Source organism: Populus euphratica, unplaced genomic scaffold (genome assembly GCF_000495115.2).
Source record: "Populus euphratica unplaced genomic scaffold, PopEup_1.0 scaffold60.1, whole genome shotgun sequence".
Classification (NCBI taxonomy): Eukaryota; Viridiplantae; Streptophyta; class Magnoliopsida; order Malpighiales; family Salicaceae; genus Populus; species Populus euphratica.
In genome coordinates, this window is record NW_011499938.1 from 1 (window position 1) to 10,899 (window position 10,899).

Here is a 10,899-nt window from a genome sequence, read left to right on the forward strand (position 1 = left end):
ATCCACCTCTCTTTCATACTTTCCAGGTCTCAGAATCTACAATGCCTTCAATCAAGAAAAACGAAACGAGAGTTTCCTCCTCGTGAAAGCAACCGAAGTGGGATACAAGATTGCCTTTTTACTTGTTATTTTGTGAAGAGAAAATAAATAAACATAGAGATGAACACGGCCTCCTTTCAGACACGGACAGATACTGTCTCCATCTCTTTCTCCCCGAAATCCACTAGTTTAGTTTAGCGCCTTTAATGTTTCTGACTCTCCTCTGTCTATAATCAGAAAGCCCACCAAAAAAAACCTCACTTTCACTCTTTGAAATGGCAGTTCGTTGCTCGCAAACAGATAACTTATCAACAACACAAGTCCCTCTCATATATGAAGACCAAGAGGATGAAGCCCATCTATCCAAATCTCTAAACCATTTAGAAACCATTTTAAGGGTCTTTGGCTTTTGTCAGCACTCCTTTATAAGTCTCACTCTCTCGTGGCTCACTTTTTTGCTTCTTGGTATTGCTCTTCCTGTTGTGATGATCCACTATTTTTCTTACTGCACTACTGACTGTAAGAAGTACCAAATTCGTAGCTTTGAGATTCAGGTTTTGGTGTTTCAGTGTCTAGTTGCTGCCATTTCTCTTGTTTGTATTTCACATAACTTGAGGAAGTATGGGTTCAGGAAGTTTCTTTTTGTGGACCGCTATCATGGACATATGGCGCAGTTTCGTGATGAATATGTGAAGAAGATCAATGTAAGGAAAACCTTTTTTTCTTTTCTTTTCTAAATCTGTTGTAGTTTTTTAAGTGATCAAAGCTATAGATATTTTATTATTAATTTTTTTGTAATTGTTTTGGTTGTGGTTAATTTGTTAAGATTCATACTTGATGTGTGCAATTACTAGTCATGGCTTGAGCATTGAAGGCAGTAGAGAAGTTGGAGTGATTTTAATGGGGTCAGGTTTTGACATTCAATAAATCAAACTGTGCTGTCTATTATTTTATCTATCTATCCGTCTATTATTTATATCTTTTTGAGCTGGTTCATTGCCCATTGCTTGGAGATGATGCTTTAAAAAGAAAGAAAACCAAATAACAAATTAGCAAAAAAAAATAATAATTGAAGTATAATGCTTTCTGTTGTAGATTAACAATCAGATGCATGATTCCCTTAACAGCGGATCCCTTTTCCTATTATCTCAGATTAATTATAATCACGCTATAAAAAGAGTCATGCTGTCAACTTTAGTTTACCAAAGTTGAATGTTTGTCCTTTTATTTGTAGTTGTGTCATGCACTTCTGCTCTTTTTATTGATTTATTTATTATTAATATCCTTTTGGATCGTTTGATTGCATGGAGATACTGTTTCAAAAACAAATCCATCGAAGAAACTATCAATAATAGGCTATTGAAGAATTGTGCTGTGAAGTAAGATACTCGAGTCCATTAACAGAGGAATGTTTTCTCCTACAATCTCAGATTAATCAGTATCGTGGAATAGAATATCATGTTGTCCATTTAATGAACAGAGCTTAAAACTGCCTTTTCTTTAATCATCTGTATTTATGCCATGCACTTGAGTGGATGTTTTGATTCCTGAATAACCTGGTAAGAAAACAGTGAAGAAATCTTCCTCTGTTAGAACATTTCTGTTATAATCATTAATTTTTTGTGTAGTTGTGATTATAATATATTTTATTCATAGATGCCAAGCCATTTATTAGAAAACTCTATATATTCAGGGTTTCTTCCGCTTGTTGGCTGTATGGGTGATACCATTCCTCCTCCTGAAGATTATTCGCGAGGCTGTTCGCATTATATATGTACCACACCATTCTTGGGGGCAATCTGTTGCTATACTGATAGCTTTGATTGTCTCATGGACCTATTCAATCACTATCTATTTATCAGGCTGTGCTTTATTCAATTTAGTATGCAATTTTCAAGTGATTCACTTTGAAAATTACGGGAAGCTCTTGGAAAGGGATATGGATGTTTCACAGTACATTGAGGAACACATTCGTCTAACACATTATCTATCTAAGATAAGCCATAGGTTCCGAATTTTTTTCATTCTTGAGCTCTTGGTTGTGACAGCGAGTCAGGTCGTGGCTTTATTTCAAACTACATGGAATAGTGAAATTATCAATTTCATCAATGGTGGTGATTTTGTGGTAAGTGCAGAAAAATATGCTGTTGCTTTTTCGTTCTCAATTTACCATAGATTTGATAAGGAGCAACTTGTTCAATTCTAAATTCCACCTCTTGCAGAAACTTGTGTTATGCTTAATTGTGTCTTTACCTTTAAATTGAAGCATTATATGTAGATAACATCCCTAGTTACAAAATCATCACCTTTTAGCAATATCTCATGAAATTAGTTACAAAAGAAGTACAAGACTTTGGATGGAAAAGGAAAGGTAGACCTTCTAATGCAAATTGTTAAACAATACAACTCACGGCTTTCAAAGTTAGCTGAAAATATTTGAATAATACACCAGCATCTCCACGTGTTTGCATAGCAATTCTAGACTTGAGTTTCTTTCTTAGATTTCATTTTTGTGATGGTTGCAGATCTCTTCTATAGTTGAGCTTGTTGGTTTAATAATTTGCCTGCATGCTGCTGCAAAAATCACACATAGAGCACAAGGCACTGGATCAGTTGCTGCTAAATGGCATTCTATAGTTACATGTGCCTCTGATGACACTTCTCAAGTGGAAATAAGCAGCAATTGTGGAAGCTCGGAGGCTGCCAACACAGGCCATTTATTGTGCATAAATTATTCGGAAAGTGATTTGGAGGCAGTTGACTATGTGCCAGTGCCAACTACTACCCAGTTGGCTTCATATATGTCAACATATCACAAGAGAGAAGCTTTTGGTACGTATCTAAATCAACAATCAGTTCTGTGCACTCAAATTGTCGTCTCTTTTTCACTGTAGCTACAAATGAAAATACGTTTCATATTAGTAACTAATCAGTTCGTCCTAATCCTAAGTGGTGGGGATTCACTCATCCTAGGCTTGCTGCATGTAGCTGCTAGACTCATCATGATAGAGACTTCCATCGCGTGTACAAGCAAAGAATCTCTTGCTATGTGAGATAGGTTCAGCACCAACCTGAGATAGGTTCAGCACCAACCAAGCCAAGTTGGTCATACCTTATAGTACACACCAAAACTAGTAGTAATCAATTTTTATCAGCCACACAAAACCCTTTTTGACACCCTGGTCTCTGAACCCCTATCAAATTTCAGACTTTCCCTGAGGCCAACAGTTTTTTTTTTCTTTTCTCACATCACAAAAGGCTTCCAAGGCCTATACATTTGGACGCTACTTGAACTGATAGTAAACAGCAATAGTGGGGATAGCATTCAATTCTGCTGTTAAATATATAGGTGTCGATGTGGTGGCAAACCTTTGTTTTCCCAAATAGGACCATTCAAGAGACAACCCTTTTAATTTAATGATGATTTTGATTCTTATGCAACTATTTATATAGCTTGAACAGATTCATTCTTCTAACCAACATCTCTGGCAACTACCAAGAAAAGGAAAAAAGTTTAGCTCCTTGGTTGCATCATATAATCAAGATCTGGCATATCAAAAGCAGATAATTGAATATCAATCTACTAAAACTATCAGTCATTCAATTTCTGTGGCTCTTTTCATTTCTTCCTCGGAATAACCATGAAGTTAACTGAACCCTCCTTTTTCTTTTGCAGTGACGTATTTGCAGTCCAATCCTGGTGGGTTTAGTGTTTTTGGATGGACAATTGACCGGACACTCATCAACACTATCTTCTTTTTGGAGATGTCGCTGGTTCTTTTTGTACTTGGGAAGACCATAACTATCTATCATTCGTAAATTCACACAGCATACCCCATAAAACTTGCATATTCCACCCAATTTTTTGCTGGAGTCAATGGGCAGCATAATTAGTACTTTGTAGATTCTGATACGTTGTTTGTGTAATTGTTTTAGATGTATTTCTATGTTGGCAACCTTGTTCTAACATCAGGTTGCATACTAAAGTTGATAAATAAGATTGAATGCTGTTTTATAGGTTTAAATTTTCCTTGTTCCAAGCACATTCTTTTTTCCCGAAAGAACTCTTTATGATATCAGTCAGCTATAAATCCCAGTCAAACTCCTCACTTGTTGCTCCAGTTGAACAGGATTATCACAAATGATATGATAACATTGGAAGATCATAGCCAGTTTTTTTCTCGCCTGATTTACATTGCACTTATATTTTGCTTCTGATCCATCTGTGCAGCTCTACAAGGTGTTTGTCTCAATTATTGTACAATTGGGATTGGAGAATTGTTGCTCTTATTTACTGTCTCCGCAGGAAATATATAGAATACCCCTATAAATGCGTGGTCGCAGTGATTTTTTTGTTATTTTATTATTACTTTAGGGGGGGCTAAAAATGGGTTATGGCACCAAGTGTTACGTGATGTAACATAGCCAAGTGTTTCAGTCATCTGTATGGAGCATGATTCCTGAGAAAAATATTTGTCTGGACAAAAATCAATAATTCTGAACGGATCATAGGCACATGACATTATTTTCGGTAGAAAAAGAGTCGAGGATGGCATTTGCATGTTGCTTACTCAGTAGACAATGATATCACCTTACCCCCCGATTTGTTTTTTCTTAGATAGCGTACTGATCTTCATCCACACTGCTGTAAGTTGAACAACAATCAAAGAATTTATGAAGTGAATAGCGGAAACCAGGCAACCCTTTTTACTCTTCGGGAAACCCCTAGAGTGTAGCAGAAAACGATGCCTGAAGAAATTATATGCAAGCAAGAAAGGCATGGGGGAAATGAACAGGCTAGCATGCAGAGGATGGAGATGTTAATTAAAAATAAAGAAAACAGTGGTGTTTCCCCTCTACGCTCTGGATTGAATGCTCATACTAATACATAGATAACCTTTTTCAGATTCGTTCTTCTAATAAAACATCTACGGTAACTATGAAAGTATAAAAATTTATTTAGTTGCCTGCACCAGAAAATCAAAGATGATAATCAGAAAATGAACCGTTGGTCAATCGGAACCATCACTTACTTGGACTCTTGAGCCAATTCTTCCTTAACAGCACTTTCTTCGTTTTAGAGATGAAGTCGCTTGTTCTTTTTGTAAGAATAGAGCCATCTGATTTGAGAAGAGGGTCGGATCATTGATATTTTCTAGATTCAGATATATTTTGATGTTTGGGATGGATGTTTTGTTGCCATGTTAGCAGCCATGTATAAACATTAGGTCGCTTGCTGAGGTTGACAAACAACTTGATGCCTGATTTCTAGTGTCAAATTTCCTTCTAAGCGCCTCCGAAAAGCGAACAATTTAAGCTCGACAAATCTATAACGGTTCATATAAATTTTTGGCCCCATTTCTCGTTTAAGATCATCTAAGTTTTTATAACATAACATCTTCAGTCTATATAAATGGCTGAATTACATGGGACATCGATTTTACAACTCTCTCGTCCATTGATAAAGCATAACAGGTGAACGAACATTCAGGACTGGAGAATTATTGCTCCCCCACATACCGCCTCCGCAGGCAACGAGCTCAAGAGGAGTTTTGACATCATTGAGCATTCAGGATTATCGCTCCTCTACTTAATGGCTCCGCGAACAAGAATACTCATTGACAGATGGTGCTACTGCACTTCTGTGATGTTTGTTCTGTCGAAAGCAAAACCACGCCCCATGTAGGTGTTCAAGTGAAGGAAAATAAGCTCGTGTTTCAAAGTCAGACGAAGCATATGCTTCGGGAGAAAAATACCTCTGAATTAATAAATGTCATTGATTTCAAAGTATTTTTGAGCTGTGTTCATCACAAAATGATCAAAAGAACATCATTCCTGGTAAAGAAACAGAGGTGAAGATTGAACTGAAACGTCCAAATGAACAAATGGGCATTCACGTATTGCTCGCTTCCTCAAACATGAGGCCACAACACGTTTGGCAGTCTTCTCTATATTAAACGCTGCTGTAACTCGAAAGCCCAAAGAATAGAGAGACAAGAATCCAAGAATTTGTGAAGTAGAGTGGGAAAGCAGAGCACATGGGAGGCAATTGCATGTGCTATTCTTTTTATGTTCCGCAACATTAAACCCCTTCTAATCCCACACTCATGAACAAGTGGGTATGGAGGGAGCAGGGGATATTCCTCCAAACCTGCACGGGAGCACATTTTTGCAAAGAAAATGATGCATATTCAAAATGATCTTGGATCAAGAAAGACAAGTCAGTCAGAACAGACTAACAAGCGAGGATTGAGTGCAAAAAAAGAGCAAGGGGGTTAACCTTTCCACATTCTATTCACATACCGGCTGAACATCCAACCAAAAGAACTTGAGAAACACGGTCGCTGAGTAGTTGCAAATTCTATTGCAGCCATCATTGAAGGAAGCTGGTAACTCGGAAATTTACAGGGATCAGAATCAAAAGAACATAACATGTATAAATGAAAAATGAAAAATCTTTACACGTGTTGACAGAGGTCCAAAAGAACTTGTGGACCCATGAAAAACCAACAGAGGCTAATGACACATCAGCGAAGCAGGGATGTATATGTAAGTTATGCATCATTTGTTCGCAAATATACATCAGAATTATCTCAAAAGGGGCACCTGATTTAACACTATAAAGAGCACTTTCCAAACAAATTTCACAGGTTATCAGGTATGTTTTTTTACATTGAATAATGTAAGCCTAACAAAATGCTATAGAAGCTTAACATTACGTTTCTTCTTCTTGAGCTTGATAGAAAATGCATTGACAAGCTGAACCACAAAAGCGTAAAATAGAACAGGTTTTCATGTGCTGAATTTAAAAAGCAGAAAGCTGACTATGAATAATAAATCAAGACAACGATATCAAATACAGTCTTGGCTTTTGTGAGAGCATAAAAAGAGTCAACGTGAAAGTAGAATCAACTGAACGTCAGGGGAAATTTTAATCTGGATCAAAACAAGCAAATATATAAAACCAGATTACATAATCATCAAACAAATAGGAGGTTCAGTACCTTACAAGAGACCAGAAATATCAGCGCCCCAATCCATTGCCTTACATCAGTTCTCTCTAGCAAGCAAAGTTTGAATATACAAGAAAATAGATTGAATAACAGTTTAGCACTAAATGAAAGAATATATATAAATAAATCTAATCATTTATAACTGAGTTGAGAAATATTTACACTCATTCTGAACTCAAGCTGATTAAAAGAGAACAGAAACAAAGGAAGACAAAGAAAAAGGTCAATACTCAGGACCTTGCGGGTCAAGGACTGCAGGATCATTACAAAAAAGGATGTAAATCCCAAAGGATGATATCCACCAATATGTGCCAGATAACACCTGGTACTGCCTTCCTTCACCGATGCTCCTGGAATCTAGACACTTCATTGTTCTTTGATTAGGCCTAAGAGTCAGAGTACAAGTTGAGAAAAAGGCACACAACAAGAAGCCCTGTTCTGGGAAATAGTGAAGAAAAGGTAAGAGGTTCACGAAATTGTTCTCAGTTGTGTACTGCTTCTAGTCATCCAGTCTATCAGCTACCTGTTCTTTGCATACTGAGGAGGGAAAGTAGGCATGAATTCTTTTGATTTTGATAGTGGGACCTCATTAAACCAGGGATGATTAAGAGCATCATCTGCTGTTATTCGCTGCATTAGCAATAAGCAACACCAATTAGTATAATAATCATATATTTTAAAAACCGTGGGGCAGTAACAAAAACCAACTTGGAACATATGCACTACAATTACCTTCTCTGGGTCATAAGTTAGAAGTCTGTTTAGCAAGTCAAATCCTGAGTCAGAGAGAACTGGAGATCCTGTGAAAGGTGTGAAAGGAAACTTCTTACGTAACTGATTATACCTGAAAAAGAAAGCAGTATCTATAAGGTGTGCAGGCCAATGGCATTCAGATATTTTTAAAGGGAAAAAAATAATAACAGACAGGATAGAACAAACAGATACTTACGGTTGCTTAACAAAATTTGCTTTTGCCCCTGGCAATTTTGATAACCCAGGCCAAATAGTTTCGTTTGGTGTGCCAAGAGTTTTGAAGATCTGCAATCATTTTTATTTTTTTTCAAATCAGAAAAGAACTATGGAAAATAAATCTTACAAGAAATAAAATCAAATGAGTGAAGTACCAGAGCAGAAGTTGATTTGTACCTTGTCAAGCTGATCAATTTCACCTTTCCCTGTGAATAGGGGTTCCTTGGTCAACATTTCAGCCATTATGCAACCCACTGACCACATGTCTACTGCTGTAGAGTATTTCTTTGCTCCAAGAAGTAGTTCTGGTGCCCTGCAATGTAATAGTAACACTAGGTAAGCTTAAAACTTCTAGTTATTCCAGTACAGAAAATTACAAGGGAACTTCAAAATACACAATAAATTAAGCATGTAAAGTGCAACTTACCTGTACCACAAAGTAACCACCAGAGAGGTATATGGCTTCAATGGGCTACCATACTGGCGTGACATCCCAAAATCACATACTTTCAACTCTCCTTGGTTATTCAAAAGAAGGTTTGATGTCTTCAAATCCCTGTGAAGCACCCAATTATCATGAAGATATTTGACACCTTCCAAAAGCTGTAGCATTAAGCATTTGACTTCACTTGTACTGAAAGGCTGCTTCATCGCTTGCATCAGCCCCTTGAGATCATGTTCCATGTACTCCATCACCATGAAAACACTATCAAGGTCCCCCATCACAACTTCTTTAACTCTCACAATTGAAGGGTGATCAAAAGACATAAGAATGTTAATCTCCCTCAAAGATGTCAAGGGGAAACCATACTCTTCCAAGTATTTGTCTCTTCCGACATTTATCTTCACTTTCTTCAAAGCCACAAATTCTCCAGTCTTCTTATCCCTGGCTTTGTACACTTTACCATAGGTTCCTTCATTGATTTCATTGAGTCTTTCATACTCGAACACGCTTCTACAACCCTCTAGCATATTAAACCCCCTTTGGTTAGTAACTGTGGGCTCTTCACCAGTGGTTTGCTCCATCTCATTATCACTGGCATTTCCATCCCTAATATCATCAATGTCCATGACATCATTTTGCAATTCATATTCAGAAGCAGAGCTGCCACTGTAAGCTCTTTCATCCAATAGAGATGAACTTGATCCATCTCTATCTGAGACTTCTCTCTGGAACCCTTCTCTATTAATCAAATCTGTCCTGTACACCATTTCTCCGTGCATTCCTTTATCATCAATCAAAGTGGTATCCCTTGGAGAATCATCATCAGAAGCCCACCGGGACATGGATATATTCCGTGCTTCAGGAAGCTCTTCCTCCTCCACTTGTCCCTGCTCTTGGTCATAACCCTCATCTTTCTTTGGATGCAACGAAGAAGACAAAGGAGCTGGATACTCAGATCCAATACCATCAGTTGATCCTCCATCCACACAATCCTTGTCCACCAAAAGCTCCAATCCTCCTTTGACAGGACTTTTCACAACATCCTCGTCTGAAACAACATTTACATCCCGAGTACTACTCCTCTGAACAACTCTATTCTTTGAAGAAATCTTCGCTTTTTTCTCCTCAACATCCCATACAATAGGAGAAAACTTCCTTTTCTTCTCTGCGGGCAATTGAACCCCATCTTCATTTGCTGGTATCTCACCTTCCTCATATTTCGAGGAACCGAAGGCATTAAATTGCCACGGTTCCCCTGACTGTTGTTCTTCATCTCTACAACTAAGCCCACCTCGTCTAAAATCAAAACTAGGCACAATCGTTGAACTATGATAACCATTTTTCCGTACCAAACCACGATCACCACCCCGCTTCACCTTATCAAAATAACCACCACCACCCTGCCTCCTAGACACATCGAGCCGCCCTGCCGCCATATTATCAACAACCACAACACACAACTCTTCTCAATCAAAATTCACAAGGAAGCAAACAAAACAAATTTTTCCAGATACCCAAACACAAACCCTAATTCAATTCAATTTCCTGTTTTTCTTAAAAAAACAAAAACAAAACCAAGGTACTTCAAATCTATTAAGCAATCAAACAAATATATGGAAAATTCCGTATACGATTAATTGGAGAAAAAAATGAAATTGATTGGAAAAAAAATCGAAACCCCAGATCGTGATTATTTTTCTTTTGTTTTTTTGGTTTTGACGGTGTCTCTCCTTGAGATAACACAGGTAATCAAAGATCTTACCGGAGATATAGAGAGACGGAGACAAAATCTACGTTGATCGGAATCGGAGAAACAGTTGAAAAAAAAGAGGAGAGAGAATCCAAAGCGTGTTTACGCAATTATGTGAGGTGTTCTCGTTTGACCACCGCTAGTAATTGGAATAATTTATATAGAGAGTTTTGAGTCGGCTGCTACTCGTTTTTTCTGTGGACTTCTGGGCGGTGAGATTCTTGTCTCTTTCCTTTTTCTTTTTTATGTTTTAGATCCTTGAAATATTTTATATTTACATTTCTAATGCCCCTCCTTTTGCCATTTTATTATTGTGAGCCACAAGAGGTAATTAAATAAAAACTTATCTCATAATATTATTCTTGACTCTATATTACTTTGTATTTTTTTAGTTTCTTATAGAAACATTTTTATGATTTTATAAAATTATTCTGATGGATTTTGCGTATTAGAATATATTTTAAATGAAAACATTTCATGGTAATTGTAGAAAAAAAATTATTATGCATTTTTATAAATAAAAAATAAGATTTAATGTTATAGTAACTCATTCTTTATATAAATGTGATTAATTAAAAATTCTTAGCTTTCAAGAACGTTACTAGGCTTGTTATGCCCACAAAAAAAGCTACCTTATACAGAGCTTCATGATCTGTTTTCTTGAGCTTAAAACTAGTAAACTC

At 37.0% G+C, this 10,899-nt stretch overlaps 2 protein-coding genes across 5 annotated transcripts; one reads left to right on the top strand and one right to left on the bottom strand.

The window, feature by feature from the left end:
- Positions 1-14: 14 nt before the first annotated feature.
- On the top strand, positions 15-4,205 carry LOC105136671 (uncharacterized). Of its 2 annotated transcripts, XM_011042099.1 has the most exons (5): positions 472-558; positions 671-743; positions 1,733-2,164; positions 2,565-2,871; positions 3,716-4,205. In XM_011042099.1, the coding sequence occupies exons 2-5, from the start codon at positions 705-707 to the stop codon at positions 3,856-3,858; spliced, it is 921 nt and encodes a 306-aa protein (XP_011040401.1). In that variant the 5' UTR covers positions 472-558; positions 671-704; the 3' UTR covers positions 3,859-4,205. The 2 variants fall into 2 exon arrangements, with proteins under 2 accessions (XP_011040400.1, XP_011040401.1); XM_011042098.1 differs by having other exon boundaries at positions 15-743.
- Positions 4,206-5,375: 1,170 nt separating this feature from the next.
- On the bottom strand, positions 5,376-10,396 carry LOC105136672 (cyclin-dependent kinase G-2-like). Of its 3 annotated transcripts, none has more exons than XM_011042101.1 (9): positions 8,449-10,396; positions 8,199-8,334; positions 8,002-8,090; positions 7,785-7,896; positions 7,576-7,682; positions 7,044-7,438; positions 6,343-6,425; positions 5,796-6,190; positions 5,376-5,695 (listed from the first exon to the last, which is right to left on the bottom strand). In XM_011042101.1, exons 1-6 carry the CDS (start codon positions 9,900-9,902, stop codon positions 7,276-7,278), a joined length of 2,061 nt encoding a protein of 686 aa, XP_011040403.1. In that variant the 5' UTR covers positions 9,903-10,396; the 3' UTR covers positions 5,376-5,695; positions 5,796-6,190; positions 6,343-6,425; positions 7,044-7,275. The 3 variants fall into 3 exon arrangements, with proteins under 3 accessions (XP_011040403.1, XP_011040402.1, XP_011040404.1); XM_011042100.1 differs by having other exon boundaries at positions 6,320-6,425; XM_011042102.1 differs by having other exon boundaries at positions 6,320-6,425; positions 7,044-7,682; positions 8,449-10,394.
- Between the last annotated feature and the right edge of the window lie 503 nt (positions 10,397-10,899).